The 21,014-nt window shown below is 42.7% G+C and overlaps 2 protein-coding genes across 2 annotated transcripts in view; one reads left to right on the top strand and one right to left on the bottom strand.

Annotated features, from left to right (window-relative positions):
- Positions 1-5,799, bottom strand: part of LOC134531010 (fructose-bisphosphate aldolase-like) — a 34,024-nt gene extending 28,225 nt beyond the window's left edge. Inside the window, exons 1-2 of the mRNA XM_063366447.1 lie at positions 5,120-5,799; positions 4,042-4,272 (exon numbers count right to left, since the gene is read on the bottom strand). Coding sequence (XP_063222517.1) covers positions 4,042-4,272; positions 5,120-5,578 — 690 coding nt within the window. The 5' untranslated portion in view covers positions 5,579-5,799. The remainder of the gene's footprint in view (positions 1-4,041; positions 4,273-5,119) is intronic.
- Positions 1-21,014, top strand: part of LOC134531337 (protein tincar) — a 300,099-nt gene that overhangs the window by 231,418 nt on the left and 47,667 nt on the right. Inside the window, exons 5-6 of the mRNA XM_063367034.1 lie at positions 14,461-14,625; positions 20,159-20,502. Of these exons, the coding sequence (XP_063223104.1) occupies positions 14,461-14,625; positions 20,159-20,502 (509 nt within the window). The remainder of the gene's footprint in view (positions 1-14,460; positions 14,626-20,158; positions 20,503-21,014) is intronic.

The raw sequence follows: 21,014 nt of genomic DNA, 5'->3' as shown, positions 1-21,014 counted from the left end.
AAAAAATAAAATAATCCCTGCTGCTATCTGGTGGCGACCAACAGAACTATATGACGTCACAAGATGGCTGCCTCCAGCAGACGAAAACAAGATGGCGGCCACCAGCAGACGAAAACAAGATGGCGGCCACCAGCAGACGAAACAAGATGGCGGCTGATGATTACATCGAATTTCGAAAAGTTGAAGTTCGAAAAAAAAAATTCGAATGCAAGATGGCGGCCGTGACGAAAAGTGCAACGGTGACGTCACGATTCGAAGTTGGTGGAAATTTCTAGAAATACAAAATGGCGGATGGATTAGCATAGATTGGCATATGGATTAGCATAGATTGGCATATGGATTAGCATAGATTGGCATACGAATTAGCATAGATTGGCATACGAATTAGCATAGATTGGCATACAGATTAGCATAGATTGGCATACGGATTAGCATATATTGGCATGGATTAGCATAGATTGGCATGGATTAGCATAGATTAGCATAGATTAGCATACCGATTAGCATGGATTAGCATTCGGATTAAATGACGTCATCCAAGATGGCCGCCGGATCCTCGATCCTGCGCCTGTCCCAGAATCGGCTATTTCCATCTACTGGCATGTGTTGGCATTGTTAGTAAGTAATTATATTAACTACCAAATTATTATATTGTGACATCTGACCAGCAATTTGTGAGCACAGTTTTTCAAACATGTAAGATATAAACTGTTCTCTAGTCCCGCCAAAATGGCTTCGTACTCTACTGTCATTGGTTGTTGCGTCATGTGTCCACATATATTCATTTCCCTTATATGAGGAGGTCCTGTCTCCCATGCACACGACCGTCCTATGCGCTATTGTGAATGTTCGGAAACATGGCGGTCAAATCTTGTGCGCACGACCTACTGTTGTTACTGTTATTTTTTCTTTTGTGCAGCCAGCTTTAGAATATGTGGGCCTGCTTTTTTTTTTTTTTTTTTTGGGGGGGGGGGGGGGGGGGAACAAGTTTCACAACACACAAAAAAATCCCTTTCCCCCACCACTTCTAGCAGGGAATGGTTACTAGGGATGGACAGCTAATCGCACACACAACCACCCCTTGCTCATCTACCTGGCTCTTAAGCTTCTGGGGATTATAAGGAGAGAGGAAAGTTCCCCATAAAAACGGAATGAAAGGTCGCCTCTCAATTCTGACACACCAGTTGCAGTTAGGCTTTGACCTGCCATTTACCTGCCATATTTAATATGGTAATTTAAGTACACATAATTTCTACTTCTAGAACGACAAAAATAGTTCTTGTAAGTAATAATCAAATAATGAATGCACCCAGAAAACATGTCTTCATGTCATTTGCGATAAAATTATACTTATATATGTACTTATTGGTTTTTTATTTTTTGAATGAAAATCTTACATTTGTGCACCTGACGCATTGTTAAAACGTAAGAAAACTTAGTTTATACTGAAGCATTATTGATACATACGCACACCAGATCCTTTTTGTGAAAAACGGCAGTTGAATTTCTAAATACTCTGCTACAACTGATTGACTCAGGAAATGGTACGCCAAAAAAGTGGAATACAACCAATGCACACGCACTGAGATAAAGCACTCAATCGGCACTCGGACATTTTGGAAAATCATATAATTCCTTACTCCAGCGCATGTGCGCCGAGCAACGCGTGTAGCCAATTAGGACAAGGATACCGCAGAGCTATAAGTACAGGCTGTCCATAGAATTATATTCCATTTTCAGTGGTATCTTATAACAGTTTAATTTAGACTATTTACAACAAATCATACATCAAATTGAAGAAAAAATAACCTTAGTTTTACTTACAAATGTGCACCTTTAGTTATACGGCACACATTCAACCTAAAGTTCAATTCTTCCCACAATTTGTTTAATAAGTCCGGAGTATTGAAAGCAATAGCCTTTTCAATTCTGTGTCTCATCTCTGGCAGGTCATTAGGTAGCGGCGGAACGTACACGATTTTTTACAAAGCCCCAAAGGAAAAAAAAATCGCATTGCGTTATGTCAGGTGAACGTGGAGGCGAGCGATAAGAGCGCTCGCTGTCTTCTCAACCATTACGACCAAGGGAGTTCGAATTTCAACCACTTCAACAAATCCTCAAAATATAATTGTATTTTACATTGCACAAGTTCAATCATCATTCCAAAACAAAATTATGATACTCGTTTCAGTAATATCGCACCTGAAAATGCAGTGGAAACCGAATTTAAAAACTTTATATTTGAAAGTATGACTCGTCTCCCATTTCTGTCGCGCGACGACTCAGATGTACCGAACGTGATTGGTTGAAAAAATATTTTATTAGCGTCGTGCTGGTCGCATTGCGCCCATCTGCGCCCGCCAGCCGGTAAGCGCGTGGGTCGAGCGTACAACCATCGTCGGCGCAAGGCCCCCGACTCTCAGACGAGCAGGTCTCAGTCGGTCCCGAACAACTCTGGTGACGACCCGGTGATAGTTCACTTTCTCGAGTCGAGCTCGCGTCTTGCTACGACGAAACCGTAACGCTCTATTAGTCAGCCAGGCCGTAGCCAGGACTTTGTGAAGGAGGGTGTCCGGTTCAACCATCATATCTTGTTTATGAGCAAGTTCTCTTTGTAGTTCAATTATAAAAGAAAATTGATTGTCACACTAAAATCCCGGAGAACAGTGGACTTATAGAACTCCAACGTTTACACATAAAAATTTAAGCAGTGATTTGGCTTAAGAAATTTAAACTGATTATTTAATATTTCTGGTTTTCATTTAATTGTTTTAATACCTTGTCTTTAGGTCATTTTTTAAATAATACGTAAAACGTAATGAACACACATTAATGTTAATAAATACGTGACACACTCATGTCAAGTTTGTATGAAAGAAATACTTACAAAACACGTGTGCAAACCGGAATTAAATATAGACTAATAGGAAACACAATCTCTGCCGCTTCTGTGTGTGTGAGAAATGTAGGCTATAATGGGGAGGATATACGTTATTGTAGCCCACAAGGATTTAAAAAATCTTCTAAAATAATATCTCTGTAACCTTATGTAGCTAGGTTTGCTACAGCTGTGATATTCTGCCTTAGCTTATTTGTAATCGAGGAAAGAAGGGTCCGGATCCCACGGGCCCCCCTCTGGCTTCGCCCCTGTGAGATATCTGTGGGCTGCTGCGACAGGAGCCAGCCGTGGCCAGCAGTAAGAAAAAGGTCCAGGCATTTTCCGTGAGCCATGGAACATCGAGATCGGGATGGTCGGGCCAAGAACACTAACGGTTTACACGTATCTGCATCAGTCCACGAAGCAGGTGATTTTAAGTTAATATTCTTACGTCGCGAAGTGTTCCCGAAATTAATAATAGAATTTCGAAAATACTTTTTTTTTTTTTTAACTGGAGGCGTTCCTGTATTTATTCTGAAAACAGCGTCTTTATATTCTTATTGGTTTCTGAGAGCTACAAACAGTGATTTCTCAGTAAACAGAAGGAAATTATCAACGTTGTTTTCATAGCCAGGGCCGGCGCGTCCATATAGGCGAACTAGGCAACCGCCTAGGGCGCCAAGTAGCTGGGGGCGGCGCAACACGACACAACAGCTGATATATGTTTAACGATTATTGAAACTAGATGAAAATGGATTTTTGTAACAGTTTGGAATGTTTATATTGATATAAGTAATTATTTAAAGTCCACGGTTACCTGTTTATGATTTTTTAATAAGTAAAAAAGTAAAAAAAAAAACACAAGCCTACTTTTATTTGATTGTTGACAAAATATTAGGCTTACGTGATGTATTTTGAGGCAAGATTTTTTTTTTTTTTTTTTGGGTGCCCGGCCCGGGGGGGCGGGGGGGGGGGGGGCATTAAGGTTTTCGCCTAGGGCGCCAATTTACCTTGCACCGGCCCTGTTCATAGCAAATAAAGGAACGTCTCTTAGTGTTCTAAAAATGTATTTTCGGAGTGTTATTGTTGATGTGAGGAAAAGCCGCGACGTACGGAACACAGTGGAGCTGAGACCGCGAGCCGGGGGCGGGTCCGGGACCGACCTTGAAGATGCAGCCCTCCCAGTAGACGTGGTGGTCGTGCAGCGCCTTCACCACGGCCGCCAGCACGGCCTCCGACACCTTCTGGCAGCGGCTGAGGTCATGGCCGCCGTCCGTCAGGATCTCCGGCTCCACGATGGGCACGATGCGCGACGCCTGGCACACCGAGGCGTAGCGCGCCAGCACGTTGGCGTTCTCCGCGATGGCCAGCGGCGACGGCGTGTTGCGCTTCACCTGCGGCCAGGGCGACTCTGCTCCGTCATCGCGCCCCGTCGCCCCGTCGCCCCGTCGCGAGCACACCCCCGCGGGTGATAGTAGCGGCAGGAAATATGCTATACATTTTCTGGTGGCAAACGATCAACTTCGTTTTGAGACATTTGAAGCACTGGAGGTTTATGGGTTTTTCTAAGAGATGAGAAAGTTATTTTCTTTTGTCATAACGTATCAAGCAGCTACATTGTTCATACTGGGCATACCGCCTGCCATCTATTGGCCTGACGCGAAAACAACGCCATGTTTTCACAAAATAAAATAAAAAATTGGAGCTGTCCGGTATTAATTTATAGTGTATTTGATTAAAACCTACTGTTGGAGTTCTCCTCCGATCGAACATTTTTTTGGAAGCACTGCTTAAAATTCCTCCGCCTGATAACAAAAAGCCTAATGATTTGTAGGCATGTGTTTGATGACGTACGCAAAATGAAATTTTTCACTAGTATAATTATGTTACTGTTACTCCAAAACTTATTATAAAAATTGAATGGGTAATACCCTGAAAACAGCGCCTACTGGTTTCTGAGAAATTACATATAAACGGAAATTGCTCAGATGTATGTATGGATGTACGTATGGCAACGCAATTAAAGCAAAACATGGCGACGGCCGCTTCACTGCGTAGGCTATCCAATGTCACCTATAATCGGAAATTTCTCAGAAACGAATAGGAATTTAGAAATAATGTTTTAAGGGTAAACACAGGAACCTCTCTAGTTTTAGAAGAAAAAACGTATTTTCTGAATGTTGTTATAACTTGACGGGAAAGCCGCGCTGTAAGAGTGGCGAGGTTGGCCGGCGCACGCACCTTGAGCACGCAGCGCCACTTGGCGAAGTGGCAGCCGTCGCGCTTGTAGCGGGCGCAGCGCTGCGCCAGGTCGTCCAGCCCCTGCGTGGTGACCTCGTCCTCCGAGCAGAACAGGGGCACCGTGCCGCTGTCCACCTTGATGCCCGGGATGATGCCCTTGGACGCGAGCACCTGCGTGAAGGGCACGCCGTCGGCCGTCGCCTGGTACACCGACTCGTGGAACATGATGGCGCCCGACAGGCTGTTGCCCACCGTGCTGTTGGTGGTGAAGAGCAGCTCGCGGTATCGCCGCCGGTTCTCGTCCGAGTTCTCGACGCCCACGTCGGCCAGCCGCTTGCCCATGGTGGACACGGACTCGTCGGCCGCCAGGATGCCCTTGCCCGGCGCCATCAGCGAGTCGGCGATCTTCTTCAGCTCGTCCTGCAGCGGCTGCGGCGGGTAGTGGAAGTACGTGGTCATGCTGCTGCTGCGAATTTGGAAATTGCTCAAGGGTCTTTCTTCCCTGCGAGAGCGCCGAACCGTAGTTATTGTTTATTGCGAGGAGGAAAGATGGGCATGGCGAAATGAAGCTTCTGGCATAGAGGTTCCATAGACTTGGAGTAGAAAAGCGAACGTGCAGAGAAAATTTAATAAAAGTAAGGCTACTTTAGTTTCCACTGGAACGTAGTTTCGCATTTGACCATATGTTGCCTTTTAAATTGTTGTTCCGCTTGTTACCCCTCATTCTATGCCGAAAGAGAGTTGTAAGCCTTGCTCTCGGCTTAGAGTACCCAGACTCTTCCATTTAGTTAATAATTTATCAAATAAATGCGTACAGACACTGAAAAGTTATTTTTAAAACTTTACCGGGCACAGTTGTTCTTAAAATACGGGAAATTTGATGTAAATTTCCGGCTGTTAAACTGTTAGTTCGGCACTCAAAACGACGCAAAGGTTCGTGGCAAATATTCCATTAAAGAGCTGGTATAATTTTAAACCAGGCCGATAGCACTTTAGGCCCTTTCTACTACAACGCGGAAACAGAAACGGAGATGGATCTAACGGTGACGGATCACGTAAACGGAGACGAATCTAACGGAATAGAGTTTCGCCAACAGCACGCAGACGGAGACGGACCCGTACGGGTTAGCTCGGCAGTGATGATCTCTTCCGTTCACGTTGCTCCGTGCGACGAATAGAAGCCAAGTATTTGGTGGTAGCCATGTCTGTTTATGTTCTAAATGTGCTATAAATTGATTCAAGTACAATACTTTGTTGTTTATTTTTATTGTATATGTAAATTCTGCCAATGTTATAATCTCGAAGCATAATTATTTTTTAAAATTAAATTAATGCTTCGTAACCTTGAAAGAAATATAATTGGTTGTAACTTGTTAAGTTTCCGTGCATTGCGGAAGCATCATAGTCGCGATAGTGATATATGTTCCGGGAGATCCGTCTCCGTTCCCGTGCCGTTGTAGAACGGGCTTTACTATAACTAACGGAACCGACATGCTTGCAGACAGGCCTTACACGAGCGTGCAGAAAGCCTCGGATACCTCATGGTGAAGTTTCAGACACTCCGGTGTGCACCCACAGCGCATCATCCCCGCCGTCATTGGCACCGAAGATCCACCAAGCGAGCCATCCAAGGAAGTCTGCAAATAACTAGACATTTTTTTATATATCTAAAAGGTTCAAACAAATTATTAAAGATGCTTACATTTTTAAACTCTATAAAATAATCAGCTAAAAACTATATATATATATATATAATCTTCTTGCAAACTCTTCTTTAATTTAATATATTGCAAATAAAATAATTTAAAATCTTAAAAACAAAACACAATCTATAAAAAAAAACTTTATGAACTTGTGTTCAATAAAAAGTTAAACAAAAATTTGATACTACATATATAAAGTTTTGCCTCGTTTTACGATCGGCTGTGTCTCGAGAAGAATTGAGAATTGGGGTTATCTCCTTTACAGGGTAGATTGTTATTGGGGAATACTGTATTCTCGCAAAGGGACGTCTAAATCGGTGACTCGAAGGTCTCGCCCTCCCCTTGTTGGATATCTTCAGTGGTTTCCAAAGTGTTTGTAACATTTATTAGTTACCTACGTGGATGTACATATGTATGATTTTCGTGAAATAGTAACAGACCACCTCTTTTATGTGGAAAGAGAGGAATCTAAATACACACTTACGATAAAGTTTTTATTTTCAAAGAACAGAGTAAACTGTGTGAAAAGAGTGTGAAAATATTGCTGTGAGAGTTGCTGTTATAGATTCATGTTTGAATTTTTTTAGCCTGGGGGTGATTTGTGAGTATTTTTCTCTGACTCCTTTATTCTAGTTTTTCCTTGTGTTTACGATCCCACACTTAGAAAGTGCCTTTGCATGTACTCGTGCATGTTGAACTTCCTCAGGTCATAGTTTATGCGGATTTACCAACCTCCGGTTTGTATTGAAATAAGCATGTGGTTTCGTCAAAAAGGTAAACTTGAGATACATTAGATTAGATATTTAAAATGCTGTTCATCTGGCAATATTATTGATAATTTTTTTTATTACTAATTAGTAAATGAAGTGAGTACTTAACGTAATCAGTCACCTGATAACTAGCTTAGTTTGTAGAGATGCGCATTGGTGAAATTTTCGTTCAGTAAAGATCTATTGGGGTTTTTGTTAGTATTTTTTCAGTGTCTTGTGATATTTTCTAGTCCGCGATTTTCATTGTCTCAGGAGTTCCTCACATACGCATATTATAAAAAAAATGTTATTGGGCTAATTTTTGTTCTCTTTGAGGTCATCGGATACGGAAATATGCAGTAAGAATCACATCAGTTGGCCCATATTAGGAGATGACTCGTTCTAGCATTAGTTCTGGGGAGAAACATGGCGGTACTCCGGTCACACCTAGAACATGAGTACTGCGCTCCCATGGCTCGCCTCCCAGGATCGACTCCCGGCGGAGTGGGAACGTGGCGGACGTTGCACGGAGCCGGTGAGGTTTCGCGACGCACCCACACCCATTCGTTCCGTCGTTCCGTCGGTGCTCCGCTCGCGTCTCATCACCCTCGTAGTCTCTAATGACCTCTAATGGCAACGAGACGTTACACCCATTCATTCATTTTTTCCGTTTCCTGATAAAATATATAATTTTTATATATATTTCATGGTTTCTTCGACATAAGGAATTTTCTCCTCTTAAGTCGGAATAACAGCTCATTCTGAAGAACAAAAAGTTGGTTTGCCACAGGTAGACTTCAGTGTTTACATGAGTTACATCAGCGAATGAATTTTTTTTAATGGCAAATTCCAGCTAGTTGTGAACTTGTGTCGAAGCTACGTCAGAGAAATATGTGAGTAGTATAGTAAAAGGACTTCGAGAGCAGGAGTTGGAGTGTGGATGGTGGAGGTGTCAGTAGAGGAAATATCTTACACGTCATGGGAAGATCCTAGCATATTTTGCTTCGAAAAATTCTGAAAATGTAACCATCACAAAATATGTATATAGAACTATACTTCGTGAACTAAGAAGTGCGGGCTACATACAAAAATAATGTTGTAGAAATGATAAAATTATTCAGTAAGGATACGTTACATCGGTAACAAGTCTGAAACATTATATGCTCAATGAGAGTAGGTAAAAAAAATGTATGACTTTAAGCAGCAGTGGTAACACACTACACCTGACTACTAGTTCCAGTCCAGACATCCTGATTTATGTTCTCCGTTGTTTCCTGTTTCCCCGTAGCATTCCAGGCAGATACTGTAGGCCATCACCAATTCCTTCCCGATATTTCCTGTTTGTGTCGTGCGTGTTATCGTCTCTAATGACCTCGCTGTTACGCCCGATAAAATAAATAAAAGGTTGCGTGTCCGCCACACACGCTAGAAGTGAAAACTTACTTCACTCTTCAACGATAAGACATAGTATTCAGCAGTTCACTTAAAAGTTAAAATAAAACAGTAAAGTTCACAAACTTGGTTCACACTGAAGGTTCACAAACATGGAGACGAAAACCTGCGAACGCTCATCACGTTTCCGCCCGCGTAAGAAGCAAGCAACCAGACTTGAGAGTTAGTGAAACTTCCCGATAGCTCTTGTGACGCAACCAAAACTGAACAGGAATCGGTGAGAATGTATTGGTTACCTTCTAGGTCTTTATGACCGTTACTCGCAGGGGATTATGTAAGGTGGTCGAGCGAGCTACCATGCACGCAGCACATCAGCGACACCAACAAGTATCTCATCGGACATCGACGACGCCAGGAGTTAGCCAGGACCAACCCGAAGCCACCACACAAGATGGCGACAAGATGCTGGACGGCATGACTATACGGAAGACGGAAGCATGGCGTGACGGGAGACTCGCCCGTGGGTTTGCGGGTTCCGAGTCCTCCATCGACGAGTAGCAACTCGCTGGGCAAATTGACGTCCGAGGAACGAGTGACACCCGACTTCACCAAGGAGGCGGTCGTCAACACGACTGCGTGAGTGAAAGGGGTTCGAGTCCTCCATCAACGAGGAATAACTCGCTGAGTGAGTTGACGACCCACAGGAGAGTTCCTGCAAACGTCAGGAAGTTACGTCGCTATCATCACTACTACGAGTGTCGCTGGTTCGAGTGGAAGCAGAAGCAGAGAGTGCCCACGTGCCGGGCGAGTACCGCGGGATTTGCAATCGGGAAGATGGGCACGACGACAACCCAGGCGATGCCGCCGATCCGTGGAGGCGGACGAGAGACGGGCGAGTCAGCGAGGAGCGGGGTTCGACCCTGGGAGGTCAACAAAAACACCGGCAACTTTTGAAAGGCTTCGAAAAATTCTGAGTAGGTTGTACTTTGGACTGCAGCCGCCAGGGGGTTTGTTTCGTGAATTTCCGTCGCGCAGAACGAGAATCTTGTGTACGAAATAAATAAAATAATTTAACAAACTTGATGTTGCTTTTTTTTTCTTTCATAAATTCGATGAACGTCTTACTTGAAGGTCGGGTGGAAACGCCAGAAAAATTGCGACACCAAACCGCGACAAACTCGACCCATCGTTCACAACCACTGGCTCAACTGACTCCATATCAACATCAGAATCATCAGAGCATATCCACGTCCATTTCCAAACAATTTTCTGTATTACCCGTCGCTTCTCGCGAGGTAGACAGCTGAGGCTCGCTCGAGCGAAAATTTCGCGACTCGTTCGGGAGCTCGTTTTGCCCCACTGACTCATTTCTCTCCGCTACTTTTTGTCTCATTCGATACCTACGATACTTCTCGGCATTTTTAATTGCTTCTGTTTGGGATATTTCGCTTTTTTTTTTCTTTTCTCCAACATAACTTGTTTTCGCTTGGGCATTTGGCGATAAATGGCTCCAAGACCACACTTTATAGTTATTCCACTCAACTAGGACCACTCAATTCTCACTTAAAGTTTAAATCACGCAAATCGTTCTATGACTTTGGGAGTTCAGCTCTCATCGACTTCAATTCGACGCTCTCACCAGCGCTCATTACGTCATCACTACATATGTTAACCAGGTGAGTCATACGTCACGACCACGAGCAAAGTCTACTTTACGAGATATATTTCATTAAACTCTGTAGCTTTCATAGTTTACGAGTTTTAAGTGGTGTCGACTCCTCAGCCGAAGTGACATCCAACCCAAGATTGACATTCATATTCCTGTCGGAAACTCATGTCAAGAAAAGGCGAGCACGATGTTCAGAATATGGCAACGTCACTCGGCGGCAGTAATGGAACTCGTTTAGTCATCTTGAATTTTAATTGTAATTTATCAAGACAAGTACAGATTGATTCAGAAACAGAATTTTGATAACATTATTAAAAACACATTGAATCCTTTCTTTAAAAATTTTTTAAGATTGTGTGAGGTTTATTAACTATGGAGAGTGCCATTTTTTTTAATTCACCTATTCTACTGAAATCCTTATCATAATCTTGCTAATCAGAATTAATTGTATTTGTAAACAGGGCAGGAAATATTTGCATAACATATTGATCCCAAACGTTTGTTTACAGCAAAACGTGGCGATCAGGTTTAAGGAGTCCTGTCCAAAGATGCAAACGCACATATCGCAAGACATGGCGCATTGCTCTTTCTTCGCTTATGTTTGTTTTGATTATATTGTATTAAACTTATAATTAGGATAATGTGTATGTGTTGCAACCCACTTTTTTTCACTTTATTCGCAATTCCTTTTCCTCCTCTCCACTCTATAGAGTTACTCACACATGGAAGTGGCACTTTTCGTTACGCTCTGATGAATCATCGCCACAACCTACCTTAACTTCTTAAATGATGTAAGGTGGGATGTTAGTGAAACGTTGAAGTTGAAACGAGGGTGAAATGAAATGGATGACTGCTGTGGTGTGATGTATCGAAAAATTCTACGAGACCACGCTCGAGCCTTCACACTCTCCACCGCCGTGGAGTTTAGTGAGCCTCAACTTACGAGGTGGCAGGATACCTCTAGCAATTGCAGTTCGGGAGAGTGGATAGTGACATGAGCTTACTCAAACAAATCGCTAAAAACCTGAAAAACAATATAAAACATCTTACGGAATTACAAGTGTCTAAAAGAGATCTCTACTTCAAAATCATTAACTGCCATTTTTTTATTATTTGAATAAATTAATCGAAACTTTTCTTTTAAAAATAAACAATTTTGACGTGACAACGTCTAATAAATCGATGAACGCCGGCTGCACGCACGAAAAAGTGTCCCACTACGGATGTCCCACTACGGATGTGTCCTATTTGCTCATTGTACGCATGCGTGCCATCTCTCTTCATGCTCATTGTAGGGCCTACGCATGCGTGGCATCTCTCTTCCACTCGATTGGAACGACCATCGATTTGACTTTTCAATCATATTTTCGTCGTTTGAATTATTAATATTATGTAATTTAACGATCGTCCACCGATTTTCAGCACAATCGCTACATTTATTTTAAAGTAATGTTGAATATTCAAATACGTTTTGAACCAACAATGGTGTTTTACAGTTACACATAATAACTAAAATTACAACCGGGATCTTTTGCACAATGTTTTAAAAAATATTGTAACACATTATAAATAAGTTTGGTGTATTTGGGATGCGTATTTGTTATAAAATCGAGTTATAAAAACGAAATAATATTCCCCTACCGTGAACAAAATTTTTATAAACGTATATATAACATCTGAAACTATTATTTATCGAATATGGCCTCGTGGCTGAGCGATCAGCGGCGCTATCTTCGAATTGTAATGTTGTCGGTTCGAATCCCGGCAGGTGCGAATTTTTTTTTGTACTTGTAAAAATAAATACGGCGCACGTAACATTTCAAAAGTAATAAATATATTTGAATAATGAATGCAAATAAAAGTAAATTTATTAATTAAATTGTACATTTCATTCACTCCTTTGTATCCATACAAAATAGTGATAATTCAATAAAAATGATTCAATTTTGTTCATAAAAGTATGCAGAGGTAAATTTTATCATACAAAAGATAGAAAAATGTTTAAAAAAAATTCTTCCTCAAAGAATATAATATTTTTAATGCCTAAATGGTTTGGTTGCAAAAACCTATTACGGCTCGGTCTCAGGCACAGTTTTGTTATGACGTTGTCACGTTAAACTATCGTCCGTAAACCGACTTTACAGACATCCAATTTTTTTTACTTTCCACTTTCCAGCCAACATTTTAAATCGTATTCTTAAATGACGCATGCTATGAAAAGTTAAATTTACTATACTTTAATTTATCCACAAGTTCGTATTCCTGTCATAACATTTTACTGGCATCTAGCCATTGCAAAATAAATTATTCAAACCAAGACGATAGTAAACCAAAAACAATACAGCGGTAGAGATGATATTGGTCGCGGTAGTCACGTCTTCACTTATTAATTTTCCAAACCTAAGGTTTACTAAGCAGGATTCCTAACTCTTTGCTGCTACATTTCGGCTGCTTTCCGAAGGCCCTCCAAACCTCAAACTCTTAACAACCTGAATTAAATTTACTAGCGTCAACACTTACATCTGTACCACAAAGCAAGAAAGATAAAGTGTCGCAACTCAATGCTATAACTAACGCTCTTATTTTCTTTGGAAATCTGAAAACTGTGCGGTATATATCTGCAACCTAACAACCTAACAGTCATTAGGTTTTCTAAAGAAAATGTTGGAAACCTTGATTTTTTTTTTTTTTTTTTTTTTTTGTCCGTTGCTGGGAATATTTACCTTACAAGTTTAAGATTATCATTTTCCAATAAGGAACAACGAACACACTAATTAAAAGTGTTTTGTTTCAAACCCTTAAAAAAACGCCGCAAAGTATGAGTGTTGAAAATCATAACTTCAGTTTCATTTGCAAAAAAAAAAATACACACGAACACACGCCTGCACATGTGCACTTGGCAGTAATGCTTATTTCATTGCTACCCAGATAATTCAACATTGCCAAAGAATTTTTCTAACATTTAATAGTTTGCAATTATGCTCAATACGCCCTTCCGTTAATACAGCATTCCATAAATTCGGTTCTTATAATGGCTGTAAAATTACTTATTTTAATTTTAATTATGATTAAGAAATTTCCATGTTTTCTTTATATTATTAAAAGTTAATTTTTGATGTTTGCATTTCTCAACCGCACAGTTGTTTTTTTTTAGTGGGCATATTCCGCCTGTACAGTTGCGCCCCCCGGTCTGTACGTCTCTAGAGCTAAGCCCACAAGGAGGAATGGACGCGGCCTGGCCAGACAGCAGCCCGCGCCAGGACACACTGGGCTCTGGCTCAACTCCCCTTGTCAAAAAATAAAACGTTTTCGACAGCGCAGCATTCACCAGGGTCACGTGCTCGCTCGCCAGAGCGTGGCCGGCCGAGCCGGGGTCACGTGACAGTCTAGCACTCTAGACCCACTCCCGCGCAGCTATTGTGCGAACACTAGTGCCATTACACTCAGTGGCGCAACAACAGGGGGGGGGGGGGGACAAGGGTATTTTGCCCCCCCCATCTGAATCCTTGAAGTGGGGGCAAACGGGGGCAAAGAAAGTGCTGTGTAATCAATTTTTAGATAATAAAACTGCTTAAATAGCACCATTTTCCACTTTGAAATACAAATTTTCGCGGGGGAGGACCCCTGGACCCCCCGCTTCAATAGGGGGGATCGATGATTCTTTATAAAAATGTATATTGCCCCCCCCCCCCCCTTTTGGAAATTTAGTTGTTGCGCCCCTGATTACACTACATGTTGCCAACATTCCAAGTTGAAAACCAGGTCCACCAAACCGTCATTGAAAGAAAAAAAAGAGTTAAAAATGTAAACGCGGTCACGGTGTTGCAGGTTGACCGCGTTCCTGAACCAGGAGCGGGAACGGCGAGTGATCGTGCTGCGCGAGCGACGGCGCGGCGGCTGGGGCTACTTCACGCACTGCGCGGCGCTGTGCGTGCTGCTCGCCATCGCGCTCTGCAACGCGCCGCTGCTCTACGACTACACCGTCGTGTACAGGTGCCTTGCTCCTCCCTCCCTCCCTCCCGTAGTGACACCCCTTGCTCTGAACGGCCTGCGACCTGTGGTCGAAGCTGCTGGGAGAGGGCAGGTAGTAGCCGACCCGAGAGTACGTGCCCAGGGTGCTGTGAAGTTTCGAGAGCTGCCTCTGCTGTGGTCCACAAGCGACCAAGGAAATGCCTGTGCGCACTTGTGTGCACAGGGAAAGTAAGCTGCTTGCCTGACTGACTGACTGACTGACTGACTAACTAACTAACAATACAGCTTTTAACACCTGAGGTGCAGCACCTCTCTGCGTAGCCGCAATCCTGGGGTTCAGTCAGTGGGTGATCCAAGTGCTGATAGTCTGTCTAAGGACACGACAACTACTTACCATGGACGTTTCGACATCGGTGCCTCCGCCATGCGACGGAGCTGACGGCCGTCAAGGATGGTAAGCCCAAGTAACGCGTGAAAAAAAAGCGAAAACATGACGAGATGGCAGAACCCATCCTCCCCTCCCCAACAGCCGCCGGTAGCGCCCGAGAAAAATGTTTGCGTGTTGGCTGGACTCGGAGTCACAACTGTCCCGTTGTCCGCGCCGCGCGCAAACAGTCCCTCGCCGAGAAGTGGTCCTGTCTGGCTCGATGCCGCGCACATCTCCAGGTCAACGTCTCCGGTGTGGCCGAATATCACCGCGCAATTAAGGTCCTTTCGGGCTATTGGAGCACAGCTTTCCGTCCTGTCACAGAAGGACAAAATTCCCCCAGGAGTTTTCGTACTCCGCGAAGTACGTCTCGGAACGCGCGCGGATTTCTCGCTGCAGGAGATCGCGGCGGTCGCCCTGCCTGTCGGCTCTCTGGTTCCTGGACAGCCGACAGACCCGCGAGGAATGTCACAGGCTAGTCGTCGAGGTGCCACAGACCTAGTCTGCGCGGTACACGTACTCGCCGGCATGCAGACTACTAGCAGCCCCAGGGCAACTGCCAGTGGTTCAACCCCGCGGGCGCCCAGGTAGCGTGTCGCTGGTGCACAGGAGCGCGCCGAGCCCCCGACTGCCCTCGTGGGTCACCGCGACTGCGTCGAATGCTGGCACTGCAAGGCCAGCAGGGACGTCGGGACGTTTTCATGAGTGGGGGGGGGGGGGGGGGGCGAAAAGTCCTAGGGAAACAAGAATTTGATGACGTATATGTATTAAATACTACTCTGACAGTAGATGTAGTACAATTTAAATAAAATACCATCTAGGAATTTGCAATCATTTTACAGTACGTATATTGACAATCATAAATTTGATTTTCTAATCAATGTGATCACCAATCCAACGTTTGTAACTACTGGTTGGGAAAAATACTACTGGGACCAAAACATTTATTCTGAGAAAAGAAGGGGGGCGAAATGCTACTCTCGCCCCCCCCCCCCCCCCCCCCATGCATAACAGCACGAAGGCGACTCGCCCCTGCTGCCCCCCCTGCTCCGACGTCCCTGAAGGCCAGCACTGCGCCAACTACCACAATCACCTTCCCCCACATTCTAGGAAACTAAAAGATCTTTACTGATCTTTAACCAGTAAGCGCCAACAAAAAGACATATAAAAAAAGAAACACACAAACATACTGTGCTAAATACAGTGATAATGACTAAGGAATGCCTTTCAAAGAAGTGCTACATAAAATTTAAAAACTTATATTTTAAGTAAAAATTATTTCAGTCCCAGTTGTGTGCATAAGCACATCTTCTGGATACTTCACTCTTCTACCGATATTAAAAAATTTCAGTAAAACCAAAGTTCGACAGGACGCACGTCTCTCATTTATACATTTAAAATGCAGTTAATTTACGAAACCGTTGCTATTGTTGCAAATGGAATGGCGTGTAAATAAATGGCATATTTAGTTTTCTGCACGCTATTTCCTCAAAGCAGTGACGAGCGACATTTTAAGATGTTCCGTCCTTTTGTGGGGAAATGTTGTTTACTTCAATTAAACTATAGTATTAGTGTTTTTTTTTTCTGACACGCCTAAATAGTGGCTTAAATTCTTAAATTCTTCAGCGGGGACTTATCTTAACTGTTCGACACAACTTACGACGCTTCTTACTTGGTCACACACTTTCTCACGCCTTCCGTGGCAAACAACTGATTCGTCATGACGTCACTAGCACACAACTAGCGCTGCGCCTCGGGACTCAGTCAAACCAGTACAACATAAATATAAATTTAGAAAAAAGGAACTTATGCTCCCCTTACTAAAATTTACGTAACACTTTACTACATCTATATTTACTCAAATTTATTAACAGCTTAAAAAAGGGTTAAAAATACCAACTAATAGCTCAGCTCAGTTTACCAACTTAACAAAAATTGTCTAACTTACACTTAACAGTAATAACTAAATTAAACCAATAATTGTAACAAAAATGGTCATTAAGAACCATTGCGCACTGGTGACCATGGTCACATTTATTTCTTGGAATACTACTACAAGTTCATCGAAACTCTCAATAAAGGTTGTAAGTCGGAAAACTCTCAGGTAAGACTTTAGGGGGAAATACGGTCCTAGGTTGAATGTCAGTTGCCTGAAAAGTATGCTACACGCACTGCACTCGAAAGGCTACGCTAGGGCGGTGGTGCACTCACCCTATCACCTTTGAATATATATACTGTATAGAAGTCGCGAGTGGATAGAATTTACTCTACGTTTTTCAGGAGCGTATGATGAGCAGCTTGGGAACTTCACCGCTGCAGGGCGCTGCCGTAACGCCCTGTATCGTCTTAGGTTGTTATTTACACGTTAGAGCGCAACACTGTCGCCCGCTGTCATTCCCCGCACCCCCCACCCATCATTCACTGCAGCTCAAGGTCGTTCAACGGGAGGGGGAAGGGGTGTATGAAGAGTTCGACACTTGTCCGCTAGGGACCACTACAAGTCGATGCCCTAGAGATGGTGGCGATTGCGGCGGTGAATTAACCAACTACCTCAAACCGTATTAGAAATTTTAACATGGGCTGGCGACTTCTATACAGTATATATATTCAAAGCTATCACAAACCTTGACTTATTCGTGTGGTCCGTAGTGTCTGTGTCACTGGTTTGCTCTTGGGATCTCGTCCAGAGGAACACAACACTGGCCGCGTGTCTGTGTCGCGGAGATGTGCGAGGGCTATTCGCAAAGTAAGCTCCGTTTGGTCACTAAACAAAATAATAAACTCGTGAGAAAAAGCTTTTATTGACAGTTTTAGTTTACTACATATCTACTTCACATTTTCACATAGTCGCCATTCAGTTCCAAATACTTTTCGTAACGCTGCACCAGTTTCTTTAACCCCTGTGCACAGAAGTTAGCCGCCTGGGAATGGAGCGGATGCCTTAGCCATTCGGCATCATAGACCTCGAGTACGCAATGCGCGTAGCGTAAGTAAAGGGGCTTTGTAAACACTCCGGAAAAGGTTTTAAGAAATCTCCGTAATCGAGTCGACAAATGATGGCTAGCGTTGTTTGGCACGAAAAAGTCGACATTTTTGTTGGTTTGATGAAACGTGGGTCAACAATCACAGCAAAAATTACAAAATTACGATTGTCCAACTAGATCATTTCCAGGCGGCGAACTTCGGTGCAGAGGGTTAAATAAACTAGTGCAGCGTTACGAAAAGAGCTTCAAACTGAATAGCGATTATGTGAAAATATAAAGTAGGTCTGTAGTAAACTTACACCGTAAATAGAAACTTTTTCTCACGAGTTTATCTTTTTTTAATGACCAAATGGGGCTTCATTGACAAATAGCCCTCGTATTAGCTGTATATACGCTCGTGGTCGAAACTTAAACACTTCTTGTACATAGTAAGAGTATCGCACTGTTGGAATGGGTTGTAATTTTTTAAACATTATTTCACTTAAGTACATAATGTTGTATTTTCACTTTTCCGTCGCATTATATTTATAAATCCTTAATACGCTACCACTATAGCATATTTTGCGTGGTGATTATTTTTCTTCTTGTCAATCAATCTGACACTTATGAATGCATTTTTCGCGAAACCAGCTTATCTGATACTGTTCCGACAATAAGTTTTTTGTTAATATCGATTTATATGTTAATATTTTTTTGTTTTAAATCAATAACAGATTTGTTTAAAAATTACGCGAGAGAAAATGTCAACAACCCCCATTTTATTACTGCAGGGAAATATTGTCCACCATGGTTTTATTGACCTCAGTTATAAGACCTCGGTTATAAGAAATATAATGTGTTTGTTGCTTAGCTGCAAGTAGTTCCAATAATTGTTTAAAATGTGTTGAAAATAATATTTATGAGAATGCATTACTACATTGATAATTGCTTTGATGAAAAAGTTGTTTGAAAATATGAGGAATCACTTAATAGGGCAGGACTTCAGTTCCCGGTAGGGTGCATCCACAGGCTGCTACGAAAGGGCAACCACGTAGAGCATGTTGCGGCAGGCGCCCTGGTTTTCGTCAGTGGTGTTAGGAAGCTTCCTCTACACAGGATAATACCATTTTTAACTGGAGTCGTGTGTATTCCTGACATGCTCCAGCTTTCACTACCTCGGCTCACAGGGACACAGGCAGGGGGTGTCCTGCTTCACCGTGTGTGGACAGAATGAAATCTTATTCTGTTAAAAAAGTATAACTCCCTATTTTGTTTCATTCAAAGGGGACAGATTTCTCATAGCTTTAAGTAAATATCACCAAAAAAATAATAATTTGCAAAACACTCCAAACGACGTTAGTGTCAGCAAAAGACAAGATAAATTAAAACTAGCATGTTCTTACATGAAAGTGGCTAACTTGACAGAATATTATCCATGTGCATTCACCGATACGGCGATACAGCATGAACAATTTCTTGGACTTACGCCATTGAAGTTTTGTACTGTTTGTCATGGGAAAAATTCATAAAAGCAAAATTAGAAATAAAAATTAAAACATAAACCAACAAAAAAATCCTAAATCAGCTGATGTCAAATAAACGCAACAACGAACCAAAACAGGTATTATGGACAAGACAAGGTGGAAAACACAAGGACGACAACACCGACGAGCACAGTAGGTTCCCTATGATAAAAGGGTTGTCCATAATATCTGTTTATCTCCATCATTGTGTTCCTATATTTGCTGTGTTGTCCTGGGTTTTGTTGTCTGTCTTCATTTACTGTTATTGTTGAAACTCTGTCTCATCGTTGCTAGCCCACTGTGTTCTTTTGTGCTTTTTTTTTTTTTTTTTTCCTATGACTAAATTCCTTCTACGGAATTCTTGTGCTGTCTGATATTTAAGTTTGAATGTGTTGGTCTGTGCTGTCGTCGTTGTGCTGTCAATAATACATGTTTAGGTTCATCGTTGGGTTTATCTTTTGGACATCAGCTGATTTAGGACATTTTTCTGTGTTTTTTTTTTTCATATTTGAATTTTTCTCGTGACCAAGGAATTGTTTTAGATCAAAATTCCCCATTGCACGGAATCATTTAAAGAACGCGCAACATGATAGATTTGGATAGATGTTATCGTAATGTTGTGTGTGCGTGACGATGCGCAGGGCCAGCCTGGACGGGGCCGTCCTGGCGTGCGTGATCGGCGGCATCCTGCACCTGTTCCTGTGGGTGGTGGTGTGGCTGCTGCTGACCATCAAGCAGCGCTGGACCTTCAAGCTGCGCGTGACGGTGGGCCGCGCCGCCGTCAAGTCGGCGCGCTCCGTCAAGCTGGTCACGGACGTGGACCTGGCGTCGGGCCGCCAGGGGCCGGACGACGCCGGCGCCGCCGTGCCCTTGCTCGTCGTGGGCAACGGCCGCACCTACACCATCTCGGAGGTGTCGCCGAAGAAGGCCATCATGGGCGTCATCCAGAAGGCGGCCTTGGACAGGAAGGCGAGGGCCGCTCAAGGTGCGCTGGAACCCGTCGTAGTCATCGAACATATCGAGGGCGAGAGCCTATCCCAAGCTTACAATTTTTTAATCTTATCTATTTTGTGAAGTAATTTTGTGCTTAACCTTCATAATTAAATACACATGAAAATTTTAATTATTAGTATTTGACATCATTAACCTTTAAATATCCCAAGGCCAATCTTTGACTTATTTAACGTCATGTTTTGCAAAGTCATCCTTTCTTTGTACGATAGCCCTCCCGAAAAGTATTCCTGTAGCCACCTTTGAATGAATTAATTTGTTTGTTAGGGGTTTAGGTTGAATGGTTACACTACCAAAAATTTATAACAGAAAAAAGGACACATAGACCAATAGATTTACAAAGGGAATAAAAAAAACAGCATTCACCATTACTTTCAATGCGGAAATGGTCCATTTTCTTTTGATTTCTGTCGTAATTCTCAATGGATGTGATTTAACATTTATTTGTGGTTTAATGGTGTGTGTGTTTTTTTCTGTTGCAAGGCA

This window comes from Bacillus rossius, chromosome 3, assembly GCF_032445375.1.
Source record: "Bacillus rossius redtenbacheri isolate Brsri chromosome 3, Brsri_v3, whole genome shotgun sequence".
NCBI classification, from domain to species: domain Eukaryota; kingdom Metazoa; phylum Arthropoda; class Insecta; order Phasmatodea; family Bacillidae; genus Bacillus; species Bacillus rossius.
Note: the sequence above shows the minus strand (reverse complement) of the source record. Positions and strands in the feature narration are given on the sequence as shown.